The sequence below is a fragment of the Mesoplodon bidens genome (assembly GCF_964165515.1).
Source record: "Mesoplodon bidens genome assembly, chromosome: 6".
Lineage (NCBI taxonomy): Eukaryota > Metazoa > Chordata > Mammalia > Artiodactyla > Ziphiidae > Mesoplodon > Mesoplodon bidens.
Window position 1 is genome coordinate 108,742,323 of NC_138162.1, and position 20,039 is coordinate 108,762,361.

At 39.7% G+C, this 20,039-nt stretch overlaps 1 protein-coding gene across 1 annotated transcript in view; it reads left to right on the plus strand.

The window, feature by feature from the left end:
* The window catches only part of ELP3 (elongator acetyltransferase complex subunit 3), a 108,605-nt gene that overhangs the window by 12,991 nt on the left and 75,575 nt on the right, over positions 1-20,039 (plus strand). Inside the window, exons 4-7 of the mRNA XM_081236661.1 lie at positions 4,252-4,322; positions 5,516-5,579; positions 7,277-7,345; positions 9,708-9,862. Of these exons, the coding sequence (XP_081092787.1) occupies positions 4,252-4,322; positions 5,516-5,579; positions 7,277-7,345; positions 9,708-9,862 (359 nt within the window). The remainder of the gene's footprint in view (positions 1-4,251; positions 4,323-5,515; positions 5,580-7,276; positions 7,346-9,707; positions 9,863-20,039) is intronic.

A 20,039-nucleotide genomic window follows, 5' to 3' on the forward strand; every position in this document is an offset into this window, starting at 1 on the left:
CTCCCAGTCTGTGGCATACCTTTTTAGTATACTTAAGTCTATGATCCATTTTGAGTCTGTTTGTATTTGAGTTTTTGTTTTGTTGGTTTTTTTGCTTTGAAAATCATGATTTTTATTATTCAGAGTAGTATCATTACTCATTGCAACAGTAGTGACCATATGTTGCCCACCTGTTACATACCAGCCACTGCACTGGTGTGTTTTCTAATTTAATCCTCAAAACTGTTTTGAGGGTAGGTAGTATTGTCTTCATTTTACAAAACAGGAAAATACACAGTAAGAGGCAGAGAAAACATTCAAAGGTTCATCTCTCTGGCTGACTCCAAAGTCATAGCTTTTCCTACCTTATCAGTAATCTTTAAGCTGTATTCTACAAAACTACAGGATCCGTATAAGTGTTTTAGGAGCTACTGTGGGGAATAATAGGGAAGCCGTGGGAGCAGGCCCCATCTCTACCTCACCCAGGGCTGTTGCTTTTCTCTCATCTGTAAGTTGATGTTCTAAGTAAGACATTACTTGAAGGGAGAGTTCAGCGTCTTAAAAAATGCTTGAAAACTCCTGCACATTGCTTCCCTGGTCCCCACGTCCCTCTGCCTTCTTAGCTCAGTTAACTCTTACTCAGCATGGCTGTCAATCCCTTAGGAAGGCTGCCCTGACACCACTGGTCAGGGCTAATTAATCCCCTTCTTTGGGCATCCCTAGTAGTTTCTTTTACCACATGCTTGTTACCATGTGGTTTTGAAATAGCCTATTTCTCTATGTCCTCCTCCCCTGCTAGCTTGTATGATTTCAGAGGACAGAGGCAGTGCATTAATATTTTTGTAGTCTTAGGGCCCACCTGCTCTGTGTAGCTCAGAACCTGGCCTATATTGTAGGCCCTCAATAAAAGATTGGGAAATTAGATTGACCTCATCAGTGGTATACATATACCATTTGTGTCTCATTTTAAATACAAACGTTTGTTTGAAAATCTAAGTTTTTAATTCAGATTTGCAAATTTTTTTTTTTTTTTTTTTGCGGTATGCGGGCCTCTCACTATCGTGGTCTCTCCCGTTGCGGAGCACAGGCTCCGGATGCGCAGGCTCAGCGGCCATGGCTCACGGGCCCAGCCGCTCTGCGGCATGTGGGATCTTCCCGGACCGGGGCACGAACCCGTGTCTCCTGCATCGACAGGCGCACTCTCAACCACTGCGGCACCAGGGAAGCCCTTGATTCGCAAAATGATTTATTTTGGAGTTTCTCTAGATCACTAATGATTTAAGTTCAATTTTAATCATTTTTATTATTAAAAAATAATCACAGACTTAGAGAAAAGTTGAAAATCCACTACAAAGAGCACTTTATCCCTGAGCCATTTGAGAGTAAGTTGCAAAGCCGATGTCTTTGAATACTTTAGTGTGTACTTCCTACAAACAAGAACATTTTCTTACATCACCACAATACAGCCATCAAAATCAGAAATTTAACACTGATACATTATCATCATCTAATCCTCAGACCTCTTTCAAGTTTCTAATGGTGTTTCAGTAATGACGTACAGGACCCAGTTCAGAATCACGTGCTGCGTTTAGTTGTCAGGGCTTTTCAGTCTGGACACTTCCTCTGTATTTCCTTTACTTCATTACCTTAACACTTCTGAAGATTTCAGGCAAGTTGTTTTGTAGCATCTCCCTCAATTTGGTTTAATCAGATGTGTCCTCATAATTAGATTCGGGTTTGCATCTCTGGCAGGAACATCACAGAAGTGATACTGTGTTCTTATTATATCCTGTCAGGTGATGCATAGTTTGTTGTCCTGTCACTGATGTTGTCTACTTTGATCAAGGTGATGTCTGCTAGGCGTCCCCTTTGTAAAGTTATTCTTTTCCACTTTGTAATTAAGAAGTTTTGTGTGGTGAAGTACTGTTTTTTTTTTTTTTTTAATTTATTTATTTATTTATTTATTTATGGCTGTGTTTGGTCTTCGTTTCTGTGCGAGGGCTTTCTCCGGTTGCGGCTAGTGGGGGCCACTCTTCATCGCGGTGCACGGGCCTCTCACTGTCCCGGCCTCTCTTGTTGCGGAGCACAAGCTCCAGACGTGCAGTCTCAGCAGTTGTGGCTCACGGGCCCAGTTGCTCCGCGGCATGTGGGACCCTCCCAGACCAGGGTTCGAACCCGTGTCCCCTGCATCGGCAGGCAGACTCTCAACCACTGCGCCACCAGGGAAGCCCGGTGAAGTACTTTGAAACTATGCCAATATCCTGTTCCTTATCAGACTTCCAGTTTCCTCGTTCATTTGTGTGAATGGATTAAATGATTTCCTGTTTGGTGGGTTATAATCTGTTCCATCATTATTTATTTTGATGTACAAATTTTCCCAGTTTTGACCAGTAGGAGCCCTTTCAAGCTGGTTTCTGTTTCTTTTTTAAATGTCCTCATCATTCTTTGAGCAGTTTCTAGCTTTCAGTCATAATAAAATGTTCCAGGCTCATCTTGTACTTTCTTTACCCCAGCCCTGGAATCAGCTGTTTCTCCAAGGAGCCCTGGTTTCTTTTAGTGGAGAAGAATATTTAGAAACAAAGATCTGAGTGCTAGATGTGCTCAATGCCGTTAGGGTTTTGCTGCTCCCAGACCCTCTCCGTGGACCAAACTAGGAAATATATATGTACATACCTGCACACACATATACATAACACATTTGCATCTATATTTGTGTGTGTGTGTGTGTGTGTGTATACTGTGAGTCCACACCAGTACCTTTAATTTCATCCAACCCACAGAGTTCATTCTAGTTCTCTTCCTTTGCATATTTTAACTTTCTTCTCTGAGGTACCGCCTCACACCAGTCAGAATGGCCATGATTAAAAAGTCATTACAAATAACAGATGCTGGAGAGGGGGTGGAGAAAAAGGAACCCTCCTACATTGTTGGTAGGAATGTAAATTGTGCAGCCACTCTGGAAAACAGTATGGAGGTTCCTCAGAAAACTAAAAATAGAGTTGCCATATGATCCAGCAGTCCCACTCCTGGGTATGTATCTGGATAAAACTATTGATATAATTCAAAAAGGTACATGCAGCCCTATGTTCATAGCAGCCAAGACACGGACACAACCTAAATGTCCATTGACAGATGAATGGATAAAGAAGATGTAGTACATATGTACAATGGGATACTACTCAGCCATAAAAAAGAATGAAATAACGCCATTTACAGCAACATGGTAAGTAAAGTAAGTCAGAAAAAGAAACACAAATACCATATGATGTCACTTATATGTGGAATCTAAAATATGATACAAATGAACATATCTACAAAACGGAAACAGACTCACAGACATAGAGAACAGACTTGTGGTTGCCATGGGGGAGCAGGGTTGGGGAGGGATGGATTGGGAGTTTGGGGCTAGCAGATGTAAACTATTTTATGTAGGATGGATAAACAGCAAGGTCCTACTGTAGAGCACAGGGAACTATATTCAATCTCCTGGGATAAACCATAATGGAAGAGAATATGAAAAAGAATGTATATATATGTGTATAACTGAGTCACTTTGCTGGAGAGCTGAAATTAAGACGACATCGTAAATCAACTCTACTTCACTAAAATAAATGAAGAAATCATAACTTTCTTCTCTGACGGTAAGACACCTGGCTTGCATTCATGTTAGTGTGCACCCTTATTTGACCAGCTGCCCCCATATGTAACTGGCTGTCTAACTCTGCCGTCACACCCTTCTCAAGCAGATGCTCTTCCCACCCCACTGGGCTCGGACAGACCCCTCTGAGAATATCTTGCACACACTCTGAAGTCTAGCTCCAGTTTAATAGTCTCTATTCTAAATATTGAGATCTGTTGGGAAGAGTTTGAGATACAAAGGTTAGGTGTAGATATAATTTTATAGAATTGCACAAGTAATTGTTCTCTTGTAGGCTATTTTATTAAAACAAATCAGAAAGAGCAAGAGAGAATAAGAATCACCGTGACTTTAAAAGGTATTAATTCCTTATTTTGCACTTAATTTATTGTAAAATACAATACAAACTAGTGTATACAATGCATATGTACATTTTGAAGATTAATAATATTGAAAAGAGATCACCCTGGTACCCACGGCTCACTTTAAGAAATACAGCATTACCAGTACTTTTGAAACCCCCTTGGGTGCCACCCTCTGATTGCATTCCTCTCCTGCTTTCTGAGCGATAACAACTCTCCAGAATTTGTATGAATTATTGCAGAATTGCTTTTTTATTAATCTTCCTTTTATAGATTGCTGTTGTGGCTGTCATGTGCAAACCCCACAGATGTCCACACATCAGTTTTACAGGAAACATATGTGTGTGAGTATGATGATTGTGATAAGTTGTGTATGTGTGTGTATTTTAATTGAACCAATAAGTCCCCTAGAGCCTTGATCAATACATGCTGGTAATATTTAAAACTTTTTTTTGTTTGTATTTGTTTTTTGGCCACGGCTTGTGGGACCTCAGTTTCCCGACCAGGGATTGAGCCCGAGCCACAGCAGTGAAAGCCCGGCATAACTAACCACTAGGCCACCAGGGAACTCCCTGGTAATATTTAAAACTTTGACTTAATAGATTCATAAGTTAGTTCTTTGAAACAAGCACCTATTAGTAGGATATCTCAATGCTTTAAAAATGAAGCATAGGGCTTCCCTGGTGGTGCAGTGGTTGAGAGTCCGCCTGCCGATGCAGGGGACACAGGTTCGTGCCCCAGTCCGGGAGGATCCCATATGCCACGGAGCGGCTGGGCCCATGAGCCATGGCCGCTGAGCCTGCGCATCCGGAGCCTGTGCTCCTCCACAGGAGAGGCCACAGCAGTGAGAGGCCCGTGTACTGCAAAAAAAAAAAAAAAAAAGTAATAATAAAAATAAAAAATAAATTAAAAAAAATAAATGAAGCATATAAAGATTTTAATTTGTTGCAATACACAGTAAAAAAAATTCATAGGTTATAGAACTCAAAACAGTAGATATTCTATTAACTTGATAAATGATAATGGAAATATGAGCTGCCTAAATTCCAAATGTCAGAAGTTTATAATGAATTTGGATCAGAAAAGTATCAAAGTAAAAACTTATCCTTACTAATAATCTTTAAACTTATTAAATTTAGATAATTAGAAAAATTAGCAGAAGAATATTCATGACTCTAGACAGGAAGATTAATCAGGAGAAAGATTTTCTTAAGTGTAGTTCCCAGGAGAGCACTGTGAGTATCAGTCCAAACTTAGGAAAGCTTAGGCCTGGTTATTTGCCCCTAAAAGCTTAAACTTCTAAAATAATAGTGACTGCAGTACTCTGAAAATGACTGTAATAATGTTCCTTTATATGTTTATCTTTTTACTTGTTAGTAGAAAATGTATATATTTGCAGGTACTACAAAGGTACAATCTTCTGTTAGGATTCGAAAATGAAGCTGGTTCAGTCAGATTTTACGGAGCCTGTAGATACTTGAACTAGACGGTTGAACTAAGTTCTGTATCTGACATTTTCATTTCATTGTATTGGCAGATACTGCCCTGGTGGACCTGATTCAGACTTTGAATATTCGACCCAGTCTTATACTGGATATGAGGTAAAGTCATGTGAGGCTGTCTGAGGAGTGTTACAGCATACTTTATTAAGAGTGTGCTTTTACAAGTACTGGCTTTCTTAAAATTTTTATTTTTTATTTTTTTTCCTGATTACGTTAAGTTATTCATCCACCAAACATTTGCCGAGTGTCTGTTGTTCTAGTCACTGGAGAAATATTTATGTAAGCCCTTATTATTAATATATCAACATTGTTCTAAGTGCTTTACAGCTTTAAACCTTACAGCAGGATTTTGAAGGTAGACACTATTGCTATCCTAGTTTTATAGGTAAGGAAACCAGGGCCCGGAAGTCTTACACGACTGGCCTGGAGACACGCCCCTAATATGTAACAGGGCCAGGCTTTGAATCCTGTGCTCTTCACCAGTACATTGTCCTGCCCCTGCAGCTGGGAAAAAACAGGTCAGGTCTTGAGAAATTTACATTCTAATAAGTGGGGGGTAAACAGTAAAGAAACAGACAAGAAAAAATAAATCAGGTACTAGTAAATGCAAAGCAGGGAAGTCAAGTCAAGTAAGGTGTCGTAGCAGGGTGGATACTTCAGCCTTGGAGGCTAGGAAGGAATGGTCTGAGGAGGTGACATTTAAACTGAGCCCTGAATGACAAGAAAGAGCCTTTCAAGAATACCAAGAAAGAGCATTCCTAGCAGAGAGAACAGCTGGACCACGGAGCCAGGCTCAGAATGCCAGTGGGGGGCTCTGGGGCAGAGCCGGTGAGGGGAGAATGAGATTCGGGAGACGGGTGACGCCGGGGATTGTACGCCAGGGCAAGGAGTGTGTTACAGGTGTCGTGAAAAGCCATCCAGGTTTAAAGCAGGGGGATGATATAATCCAGCGTTGGTTTTTGAAAGATCATTTGATGGTTCTGTGAGGGCAGGATTAGAGCGAGTGCAAGCAGGAGGCCAGCGAGCAGGCTTTCGAGGCCGTCGGCCTCATCCGAAGAGGCCAGCAGCCAGGAAACCATGTGACTTTTTTCTTATACATGGTTTTTCATTTCTTACCTGTTTTTCATAGTTCAAATTTTTAAAAATACAAAAAGAATTTTTCGGTGAAAAGACTCCCTCTCATCACTCTCCCCAGCCACCCCTTTCTGCTCCAGCCCCCAAAGACAATGAGTATCATCCCTTTCCTGTACGTCCTTCAGAGATAGTATACAGATATAAAAGCAATACATATTCTTTATCCTAACTTTTTACACAGGAGGTAGTCTGTCAAAACCTTGCACCTTACCTTTCTCATTTAACAATGTATCTTAGGGAACATTTTATATCAGTATATTGTTTCATGGCCGTAGACTATTCCATTGTATGATAGCATGATGGCTTTTTGTCAAGCCATTACAAACTGTGTTGTGTTGATATTTAATGATCTGGTTTAAAGGTTATTTTATCAAGTAACTCTTTTGAATGTGTATACACAGCTGTGTCTGTGAGCAGTATAACAATTTGGTGACCCTGGAGATGCCATAAGGGTTTACACAAAGATATAACTATGATCCAAGGAGCTGCCTGCTGTTGAGTGGAGACCAGCCAAATGCTATTCAGGACATTGTTTTGAACCCTGACAAGACTGAGAGAGGAAGAAAGGAGCCCAAGGGAACTTTATTTTTAATACCCTTTTGAAACTACTTTTTATTCTTAGTTCAATATGGGCATAACAGGATACTTTTCTTTTTTCTTAGCCAACCTCCATGCGAGCTATCCGTGCTAGGTATGACCCTTATCTACAGACAAGACACCGAATAGAACAGGTAAGGTTTTAAAAAGCATTTTACATTAGATCTTTATACTTACCTAGAAGGTATTATTGCTTGATTTGAGTTGAACCAGAAATAAGAACTGAAAGAATATTTCTCCCCTTTGTAAGTTTTTAATATCCATCTGAGGGAGGGGGACTATTTTGCAATACTTAGCAAGGTCAAAAACTACTTCCTTTAAAGACTGTATTATTTTCTGTAAGGATTTTATAGTCTCTAAAGTTCTTTCAATTTGTAGAAAGTTACTTATGGTATGAAATTTACAGAATGTGGGTATATCTTAGACAAAAGGTGGGTGGATTGAATTTTAGCTTCCATAAACCAAGTGAGAAGTATTGTGACTGGTTTGCTGGGGCCTGAATGGGGAATTGACTGTACAGGGGGATGAGGGACTCTTGGGAGCCATGGAGTTGTTCTGTATCCTGGTGGTGGTGGTGGCAGTGGTTACACAACTCTAAACATTTGTCAAAACTCATTTAATTGTACAGTTAAAGTTAGTGGATTTTGTTGTGTACAAATTATACCCTGGGAGTTCCCTGGTGGCCTAGTGGTTAGGATTTGGGCTTTCACTGCCGTGGCCTGGGTTCAATCCCTAGTCGGGAAACTGAGATCCTGCAAACTGCAAGGCAAAGCCACCAAAAAAAAAAAAAAAATTTATACCTCAATATAACTGATTAAAAACAAGTACTGTGTAGATGGCCTTGCTCTGTTCAAGAACTCTGAACATTAATACAGATTTTCTTTTTCACAATTTTATTTTAAACTTGTCCAATTTCAAGCAATGCAAGCACTGTCCATAGTTTTTATAGTTACATCTAGTAAGACAACTAGAAAATCTCAAATGGCAAGTAGCACATACCATAGTCAGTAAGTCGCTTCTGTGCTTAACTGTTATTACAAGTGGATACCAGCCACTTCTAATTTTCACCTCATTGTCACCCAAGCATATATGGATCAGGATCGTCAGCTGTAGGAGAGGACCCCACCTGCAGGGAGCCTACATAGTTCCTAAACTGACCATTGCTTCAATTTCTTTTTTAGCCATAATTTTTTTTTGGGGGGGAACCCATGCCCCTTGCAGTAGAAGCACGGAGCCCTAACCACTGGCTGGACCACCAGGGAATTCCCTTAGCCATGATATTTAACTCATTTGAAGTATTTCAGTGGAGTTCGAAATGTTTATATTTACCAAAAAGGAGCATGGGTTTTGAAAGATTTTAGAAACTACCAGAGAGTATTGATTCTTTTCCTAACTGTAAATGCATTAGAATCACCTGAGTAACTTTTCCAAAACACATGCCAGATTTCACTGCTGAAGTTCTGATTAAGTCTGGTTTAGGGTCCAGGCAAGATATTTTGAAAAAGCTACCAGGAAGATTTTGTTGTGTATTCCTGGTAAACAACCATAGTTATAGAGTATTCTTTTAGTGTTGATAGCTATGTACATGTACTTACAGATATACATTTGTATGTGTATGCACATGCATGCCCATAGCTTATGTATCTGTAAGGATTTACATATGTATAAGGATGTATGTATGTATAAGTTATTTGCCATTTTCAGAAACAAGTATAAAACAAAGTAACTTTTTGCTCATATTAAGTGTGGACATCCTCTTTACATAGTACATTAGAGTTCATAATTTGTAGTCTACTTGACCTAGTTTTTCTCAGGCCTAAGATATGGCAAGAAATTTAAATACCTGTTTCTAAAAATTAGAATCTTGCCTTATTGTAGTTGAAAAACTGAAAGATCTATACCATTGTCTTCCCAAATAGAAGAGATGTCATATTTCAGACTTTTATTGTCCTTCCCCCACCCCTGAAACCAGGTTTAAGGTGCTACCTGTACCCAGAAACTTCATAATTAATTCAAAACTTTTAATTTAAAACTGCTTTCTTAATGTTTCTTTCTAATCTAGTATTCTCTTTCTTTCACTTGCATCAAGTCCTGATTATGTTGCATATAGTCTTCTTCGTCCCCAATGCTGACCACAAAGTCTGGCATAAAATATGTAATCAATAAATATTTGTTTATTCTATTACATATTGTGTTATTTGCTTTGCTGCTCTCTAATTTATATTCTTTGCATTATTAAATTTTCACTTAACTCTAAGTTGACATCAGACTTCTTGTTTATTATTTTTAATTCTCGTCCTCCTTATTTGAGCAGTAATTTCCTTTTCAGACCCTGGAGTCTGTTTTTTTTAGTCCATAGAATTTGTTTAACATGTTTGCTTCTCATTTTTAAACTATACTGATGAGAATACTGCAAAGTAAAATTAGAAATTTGCAATCACCCTCTTAGGGTACTTGACTATATCTTTCTAATGCTGATGAATTTATGTCTTTCAGTTAAAACAACTTGGTCACAGTGTGGATAAAGTGGAATTTATTGTGATGGGTGGAACATTTATGGCCCTTCCAGAAGAATACAGAGATTATTTTATTCGAAATTTACACGATGCTTTATCAGGACATACCTCCAACAATATTTACGAGGCAGTCAAGTAAGAAATCCTTATTTTATCATATTCACCAATGCTGGTTGTCAGTTTATCCTTCTAGCAGCAGTCTGTGAGAATTCTTTTTGCTCTATGTCTATATTCCTGGTTCTTTTGGGGAGGGAGGGGAGAGAATGTCATTCTTTTTATTTGCATACCTTTCATGGGTTGTAAGGTTAAATACATTTTTTCCCAATTTTCTTGAGATACAATGGGCATAGAGCACTGTATAAGTTAGGGTGTGCAGCATAATGATTTGATGTCACATATGTCATGAAATGATGACCACAGTAAGTTTAGTTAACATCTGTCATCCCATGCAGTCCTAGTCCTTGTAGTTGCTTCTGTTTCGTGGGAAAAAGGATTATGTTTTTAAAAAGTGAGTATGGTCCATTGGTTATTAGTATTTTCACAAAATCACTATGTGAAAGAATAAAAAGAAACTAAAAAAAAAAAGAAAAAGAAAGAACAACAACAAAAAACCCCCAAAACCAAGGGATTTCCCTGGTGGTGCAGTGGTTAAGAATCCACCTGCCAATTCAGGGGACACGGGTTCGAGCCCTGGTCCAGGAAGATCCCACATGCCATGGAGCAACCTAGCCCGTGTGCCACAACTACTGAGCCTGCACTCTAGAGCCCGCGAGCCACAACTGCGGAGCCTGTGTGCCACAACTACTGAAGCCCACGTGCCTAGAGCCCATGCTCCACAACAAGGGAAGCCACCGCAGTGAGAAGCCCCCGCACCACAACAAAGAGTAGCCCCTGCTCACTGCAACTAGAGAAAGCCCATGTGCAGCAACAAAGACCCAATGCAGCCAAAAATAAATAAATAAAATAAGTAAATAAATTTACTTAAAAAAAAAACAAAAAACCACTGTGCAGATCTTTTCAGCCTTAGGCTGGTCTAAACTGCAGGGGTAGCTTTGATTGGACTAGGTGAGCCCACCCAAAAAGAGCACTGGGAGTACTCTTAATCTGAGACATTTAACTGCTATATAATCAACAAAACAAGTGACTTTTAAAAAATATATATTTATTGGGTATAATGTTTAACAGTGTTGTGTTAGTTTCTGCTGTATAACTAAGTGAATCAGCTTTATGTATACATATATCCCCGTATCCCCTCCCTCTTGTGTCTCCCTCCCACCCTCCCTACCCCACCCCTCTAGGTGGTCACAAAACACGGAGCTGATCTCCCTGCGTGATGCAGCTGCTTCCCACTAGCTATCTACCTTACGTTTGGTCGTGTATATATGTCCGTGTTACTCTCACTTCGTCCCAGCTTGCCAACTTCCCCCTCCCTGGGTCCTCAAGTCCATTCTCTACGTCTGCGTCTTTATTCTTATCCTGCCCCTAGGTTCATCAGAACCAACTAGTTTTTTATGATTCCATATATATGTGTTAGCATAAGGTATTTGTTTTTCTCTTTCTGACTTACTTCACTCTGTATGATAGACTCTAGGCCCATCCAACTTACTACAGATAAGAAAACACTCCCATTTACCATTGCAACATAAAGAATAAAATATCTAGGAATAAACCTTCCTAAGGAGACAAAACACCTGTATGCAGAAAACTATAAGACACTGATGAAAGAAATTAAAGACGATACAAACAGATGGAGAGATATACCGTGTTCTTGGATTGGAAGAATCAACATTGTGAAAATGACTATACTACCCAAAGCAATCTACAGATTCAGTGCAATCCCTGTCAAGCTACCACTGGCATTTTTCACAGAACTAGAACAAAACGTTTTGCAATTTGTATGGAAACACAAAAGACCCCGAATAGCCAAAGCAATCTTGAGAAAGAAAAACAGAGCTGGAGGAATCAGGCTACCTGACTTCAGGCTGTACTACAACGCTACAGTAATCAAGACAGTATGGTACTGGCACAAAAACAGAAATATAGATCAATGGAACAGGATAGAAAGCCCAGAGATAAACCCACACACATGTGGTCACCTTATCTTTGATAAAGGTGGCAAGAATATACAATGGAGAAAAGACAGCCTGTTCAGTAAGTGGTGCTGGGAAAATTGGACAGTTACATGTAAAAGAATGAAATTAGAACACTTCCTAACACCATACACAAAAATAAAATGGATTAAAGATCTAAATGTAAGGCCAGACACTATAAAATTCTTAGAGGAAAACATAGACAACACTTTGACATAAATCACAGCAGGATCCTTTTTGAGCCACCTCCTAGAGAAATGGAAATAAAAACAAAAATAAACAAATGGGACCTAATGAAACTTAAAAGCTTTTGCACAGCAAAGGAAACCATAAACAAGGCGAAAAGACCACCCTCAGGATGGAAGAAAATATTTGCAAATGAAGCAACTGACAAAGGATTCATTTCCAAAATATATAAGCAGCTCATGCAGCTCAGTATCAAAAAAACAAGCAACCCAATCCAAAAATGGGCAGAAGACCTAAATAGACATTTCTCCAAAAAAGATACACAGATTGCCAACAAACACATGAAAGGATGCTCAACATCACTAATCATTAGAGAAATGCAAATCAAAACTACAATGAGGTATCACCTCACACTGCTTAGAATAGCCATCATCAAAACTAGAAACAATAAATGCTGGAGAGGGTGTGGAGAAAAGAGAACCCTCTTGCACTGTTGGTGGGAATGTAAATTGATACAGCCACTGTGGAGAACAGTATGGAAGTTCCTTAAAAAACTAGAAATAGAGGGCTTCCCTGGTGATGCAGTGGTTGAGAGTCCACCTGCCGATGCAGGGGACACGGGTTTGTGCCCCAGTCCGGGAGGATCCCATATATCACAGAGTGGCTGGGCCCATGAGCCATGGCCGCTGAGCCTGCGTGTCCGGAGCCTGTGCTCCGCAACAGGAGAGGCCACAACGGTGAGAGGCCCACGTACCAGGGGGAGAAAAAAAAAAACCAACTAGAAATAGAACTACCATATGACCCAGCAGTCCCACTACTGGGCATATACCCTGAGAAAACCATAATTCAAAACGAGTTGTGTATCACAATGTTCATTGCAGCTCTGTTTACAATAGCCAGGACTTGGAAGCAACCTAAGTGTCCATTGACATATGAATGGATAAAGATGATGTGGCACATATATACAATGGAATATTACTCAGCCATATAAAAACAAGTGACTATTATTTAATAACTATTGTTTTAATTACTGTTTAATAACTATTAAATAATTTGTTTATGGATGGGATCATTTATTTCAAATTCTAGTTGACAAGACAATTATGCTTTCTTTTGATATCTCATATCTCCATTTTTAGCGAGGAGAATACTAAGGTTTCATATATAGTTCAATGATTTAAGAAGCAAAAGTCTTAGAATAGTTTTTATTTTCAGAAATTTCAGGAACACCTAGCTAAGTTACTGTGTGCTATTCTCTTTTATTTACTGAACATTAATTGAAGGCCCACTAGGGGCCATGCACTGCCTTGGGCACTGGAAACAACATGGTGAACAAGATGGATGTTGTCCTTGCCCTCATGGTGCTTACATTCTACTGGTTCAACAAATAACAAACAGTAAGTGCTGTGATGGATACAGACGGCTGTAATGGAGAATACCTGGGCTGATTCTGCACACAAAGTGGTGACGTTTAAGCTGAGATCTGAAGTATAAGCAGGGAGTCAGGCCAAGTGCAGAAAAAAAGAAGAGGCACTGAAATGAGGAAGAACTGAGGTGTTCCAGGAGCAGAGAGGAGGCCAGGGTATCTAGATTCCAGTGAAAAGGGGGGCATATGTCATGAAGGGAGATTGAAAAGTTAGGTGTGGGCCTTATTATGCATGCTTTTGAGGACTTAAAAACTTGCGAATCAGCAGTAGGAAGTAGATGAATGGTTTCAAGCAGGAGACTGACGTGTTCGGGTTTGCAAGAAACTCATTCTGGTTATTGTGTGGCTAGTGGGTGCAAGAGTGGACGTGGGAAGCCGGGTGGAAGAGTGTTGTATCCACCCCAGCTCAGATGAGGGTGGTGGCAGTAATGACAGAGAAGAATAGATGGATTCGCTGTATTTTTGTGTGGAAACTGACAGACTTTGGATCAGGTCCACGGTAAGAAAGAGGAACGAATCAAGGATGACACCCAGGTTTTGGTCGTAGGAAATGATCGAGAGTTGTGTCGCACACTGAGATGGAAAAGACAGAAGGAAGAACAGGCTTGTGGGAGAAAATCAAGAGTTTTACTTTGGCTGCATTAAGTTGGAAATGCCTAGAATACATTCAGGTGGGGATGTCCATAGGCTCTATAAGAGATGTCTGGGCTGGCGATATAAAATTGGGGATTATCAGCTCATAGATGGTATTTATAGCCATGCAAATGGACAAGGTCACCTTATGGGAGAGTTTCAGATTTCCAAGGTATGGTACATGAAAACGTAATCTTTCGGGCCATTCTTACAGCGTGAGCCCAGCATTTTTGTGTACGTGCCTGTGAGTATAAATGCATAGAATGATGATCATCATAGGTGATAGTTAGCACTGAGGAGAAAGGGACATGAGACATGGGGGTAAAGGAGGACGTATACAGTGTACAGTGTGCTGAGCATTGTGATAAGCATTCACTTATTCACTTCTTATAAGAAGTCTTTAAGTATTTAACTTATCCCTGTTTTACAAGTGAGGAAACTTTTATTACCCTGTAATTAAAACAGTTTTTGGACAAGCAAACTTGTGAATGAATTTTGAATGATCCATCTGTTGGTCAGATATTGACAGCTACTGACCTAGGTAGGGCTTCCTCTTGGAACTGGGGACAGGGCCGTCTTTTTGTGCTCTCCCTACTTCTCCTAGCCCCTTAACTTCTTTTGCTCTCCTTTGGGTTGGTAAAGATGAAAAGAGTAGAGAGACTTTTTCATAAGTTTAAATAAATCTCAAGGGTAGTTTGAGGGGCCTGGGTAGAGAGTTCAGCAGCTGGGACAGCACGTGTGAGCAGCTACTTTGTGTGACTGCCAGTAGAGGATACGACAGGTTAATTCTGTGTCCATGAATCTGGACTTCGAGCAGCAGCTGGCCCAGGTGATCTCTCCATCCGGCAGGGCCTTTAGTAGCAGGATGAGATGGGACCATGTTTTACTGCTCATTCAGAACCTTGATCATTCATGAATGAGTCACGCTGAGTAAAACGGTGAAGTCTTTCGATCTTTAGAGGAGTAATGATGTAAATCCATCGCATTCTTCCTAATAATACTGAAAATCAGATGATAGCTTAGAATAAAATGCAACTGGAGGAAGAAAAACAACCTTAATTAGTTCAGAGCCCCATGATATTAGGATGGCAGAAGTACGTCAGAGGATTACTGACTAAAATCCATTGAACTCTAAGAATTCCCTCACAGGGTAATCTATTCAGACCATCGTATGTTTCTACCCATGCTTATGTATTATATATTTTTTTCCCTCAGTGCAGCTGTTCTCATGTTGCAGACCTTGCACATTATGTGGATTTGAGCCATAAATATCTTGGACTTGTCCCGCCCTTCCCCACCCCCATGAAAGTTTGCTGCAGAGCTTTTCAGTCTACAGTTTGGGTCCCCTGGGTCATGTGAGCTAGGCCAGCCGAAGATCTGCGTAATGAATTTTTAGGATGCAGTTAGTCTGACATCTCATCAACTGAAACTTTAAAATATTTGCTATATTCACTGTGTGAAGTTTTATCTTTATTTTTTCAGAAATGGTGCAGTGTCTAGTGGTATTTGTAAATTGCCTTTTTTTTTTCCAGGTGAAAATAGAGTTTTATTATAACTTGCAATTACGGTATGTGTGTAGAAAAAGCCCTTTGGAGAAGCAAGCCTCTTTCTCTAATGGACTAGGCATAGCCGGCGTTGTTTTGTTTCTGTTCTTGAATTTACCTCAAGGGGGCAACAAACACTTTACTTTCGGATAAAAATTTTTATGGGATTTGAGCCTTCATTGCAACAAATATCATGAATGGCTCTCGGGAAGTAATAAAAGTACAATCTGGGAGCCATGAAACCATCCATAAATGCTACACTGAATCCTTCCAACCCACATTTGACATGTTTTGCTTTTTACTCCTGGTCTCTATACTTTTATGAGATTATCTGGAAAAGGCCAGTTTGTGGTATCTTGTTTGCTTTGTTGAGGTAAACTTTTACTGCCAATTCCCTATAATAGAGTTGGTATTTGTTTTTCAGGGAAGCTTTGTATAATTTGAAGAAATAGTTGTCTGGTTTGTATTATAGAGACATAGAAAACTATTTTCAAATGTTGACATCTTTGCAAAATGTAGAGCAGCCCAGAGATACTGTGTTTTGAACATAACGTTTTCTTCAGAATTTTTGGATGAGATATTCTCCTTACTGTTCTCTAAGTTCTCTTGCACAGAGGGTATTCATGAAAACTGTTTGGGTTACCCAGCGTGACCCACCTCTCTCAGAGGTAAGGTGATGAATTTCATGTTTATTTTACTAGTAGTTGATACTAGTACAACTATACAGATGTAATACTGACTTTGACAAGCTTGGCATAGGTGGGGGTGTGTTTTTCTGTTGTTGTTGTTTTTAATAAATTTATTTATTTTATTTATTTATTTTTGGTTGCGTTGGGTCTTCGTTGCTGCACGCGGGCTTTCTCTAGCTGCGGCAAGCGGGAGCTGCTCTTTGTTGGGGTGCGCGGGCTTCTCATTGCGGTGGCTTTTCTCGCTGCAGAGCAAGGGCTCTAGGTGTGCGGGCTTCAGTAGTTGTGGCACGTGGACTCAGTAGTTGTGGCTCATGGGCTCTAGAGCGCAGGCTCAGTAGTTGTAACACACGGGCTTAGTTGCTTTGCGGCAGGTGGATCTTCCCGGACCAGGGCTCAAACCTGTGTCCCCTGCATTGGCAGGTGGGTTCTTAACCACTGCGCCATCAGGGAAGTCCCTAGGTGGTTTTTTTTTTAAAGATTAATTTTAAATTAAGTTAAAAGTTACATATTGTGACAGATGAGTCAACCGTGTTTAAGGTTAAAAGTCTTTGTTCGAGTTAGTGTCAAGTTCTACCATCAGCTCGAGTGTGTCTCTGCTTTGCTATCGTGTGTCATCTGGTTAAAGTTTTGCTTTTTTCTTAAAAGATTAAGAGTTAGGGTAAGGAAAAGCCCTAACAAGGTGAACTTGGTTGTTATTTATGGCAGGTTAGTAACAAGCAGTATGTTATATCCTTGCAGATGGAAACATTGGAAAGCTGAGTGAACAGAGAGGTCAAGGACAAAGCAGGTGTGATTTCTGTGAAGGCTCATTAAATTAAGCAAAGTGATAATCATGCATTACTATCAGCTAGACTGAGACTGCAGTGATCTCCAGAGATCATCAATTACTGGTGACTATCATCCTCTAAAAATCATAGCTCTGGAGGTGAAAAGGACCGGCAGTGGGATCTGAGTCACCCGTTCACCAGAATGCAAATGTTGCCAAATATCTCAAAACAACCTTTTAAAATGGTTTTATTCCTTTTTAATCAGCCTTGCCCAGAAGCAGTTTTGCATTCAATTTTTAACGCTCCTTGGCTGTTTTCACAAGATGCAATTTAAAAGGGTAGTTACCCACCAAGAAGTAGGTGAGTCATACCTTCTCCCTGTGGAGTTTTTAGTTCAATTCTGTTCCTTCCTCTTTTTTTCCCCCTCCATCAATGACTTTAAGTCCTCCAACTATGTCCTTCTGTGTCTTGGAAAAACTAGAGTGCTAGGTAATGCTGGGTCCCAGGCCCAGAAGATAATTTCATAGACTTGCAGAGGAATGAAGAAAGCAAAGCAACCTAAGAAGGCCTGAAAGTGGCCGTCTCCTGCCTTGCTGCCCTGGCCTTATTTCTGACAGGCCTCAGAACCTCTTGCATGTCTGGACTTTGGCTCTAATACCCTCCCCATTCCCGCCCCTCACTTCATATTGTTGATCACTTTTACTTCCTCCCTTGGTAATCAGATTTTCATAGATGGTGACCAGGATCCTCAACATTGGCAGTCCAACCTAGGATACAATCTTAGTCATCATAAGAAGAGGTGATACTAGTTGTTTTTCTTCCAACATTTTATTTGAAACAAACAAAAATTGAAAGAATTTTCCAGTGAACATCACATACCTGTCACCCAGATTCTACAGTGTTTGCTTTATCACATACTTATCCAACTAGCCATTCTTCTATCCACCTGTCAATCCTTCTTTTTCTTTTTTTAACACATTTCAAAGCAGGCTGCAGACTTCAGTACACTTCTCCCCAAATACGTGCATTTGCACATCATTAGCTACTTCACTGTTTGTAATATTTTCTTCTCAAGTAAATTTACATACTGTGAAATGCACAGGTCTTATGGGTACTCTTTGATGAGTTCTAACAAATGCATATACCTGTGCAACAAAAGCATACTAAGATGTAGAACATTACCATCATCCCAGAAAGTTTCCTCCTGTCTCCTCCCAGTAAATCCTCACCTGCACCTCCCAGAAGCAGCCAGTCTTCTCATTTTTTCCCTTTCATAGATTAGTTTTGCCTGTTCTAAAACGTCATATGAATGGAACCGTATAGCATATACTCTTTTGTGCAAGGCGTCTTTCACCGAGCGTTATATTTAGAGATTCATCCATGTTGGGTATTTCAGTAGCCATTACCTTTTTAGTGCTGGGTAGGATTCCGTTGTATGCATAGAGCACAGTTTGTTTATCCTTTCTATTGATGGATAGCTGGGCTGTTTCCAGGTTGTAGCTATTATGATAAAACTTCAGTGAACATACTTATATAAGTCTTTTTGTGAATATATGTATTTATTTCTCTTGGGTAATAACTAGAAGTGGAATTGCTACATCATATGTTTAGTTTTAAAACTGCCAGACATTTTCCCAAAGTGGTTGTACCATTTTTACTCCTACGAGTAATGTATGAGTGTTCATTTGTTCCACATCCTCACCAGCATAAGGTGTTGTCAGTCTTTGTAAGTTTAGCCATTCTAGTGGGTGTGTTGTGGGTTTAATTGTGGTTTTAATTTGCATTTTTCTGATGACTAATGATGTTGAGCACTTTATTACGTGCTTATGCTTTCTATATATATTTCCTTTGTGAAGTGTGTGTTAAAATCTTTTGCCCATTTTTTATTGGGCTATTATATATCCTGGATTCTAGTCCTTTGTTAGATCTATATTTTACAAATACGAAAACCTAGTCTGGCTTGACTGTTCATGATGTTAATATATTTGAGCAGAGTATTTTGTCTTGGTAAAGTCTAACTTGAAATTTTTTTCTTTCATAATTACTGCTTTTTGTATTATCTCTAACAAACCTTTGCCTACTCACAAGGCAAAAAGATACTTTCCTGTGTTCTCTTCTAGTTATTGTTTTAGCCTTTATGCTTACCTTTCATAGTAGGCTTATGATCCATCTTGATTTAATATTTTATGTATAGTGTGAGGTAGGAGTCAAGGTTTTTTTTTCCATATACATACCTAATTGTTTCAACATTACTTGTTTTAAAACTTCCCTTTCCTATATAGATTGTATTGGCACCTTCGTCAAAAATCAGTTGACTAGGGCTTCCCTGTTGGCGCAGTGGTTAAGAATCTGCCTGCCAATGCAGAGACGTGGGTTTGAGCCCTGGTCCCAGAAGATCCCACATGCCACAGAGCAACTAAGCCCGTGCACCACAAGTACTGAGCCTGCGCTCTAGAGCTCGCAAGCCACAACTACTGAAGCCCATGTGCCTAGAGCCCACGCTCTGCAACGAGAGAAGCCACCGCAATGCGAGGCCAGCGCACCGCAACGAAGAGTAGTCCCCGCTCACTGCAACTAGAGAAAACCCATGCGCAGCAACAAAGACCCCATGCAGCCAAAAATAAATAAAATAAAATAAATTAATTTTAAAAAAAATCAATTGGCTATATAAATTTGGGACTGTACTCTCTTCTGTTCCATTGATGTGTTTTTGTCTTAATGCCAGTACCACAGTCCTGATTACTGTAGTTTTATAGTATACCTTTAAGTAGTATAAGTCTTCTAACTCTGTCATTGTTTTTTAAGATTGCTTTGGATATTTTTGGTCCTTTGCCTTTCTATATAAAGTTTATGCTTGTCAGTTTCTATTAAAAAGTGTGATAGCCATATTAACAAACTGAAGGATAAAAACCATATGATCATCTCAATAGATGCAGAAAAAGCTTTCGACAAAATTCAACACCAATTTATGATAAAC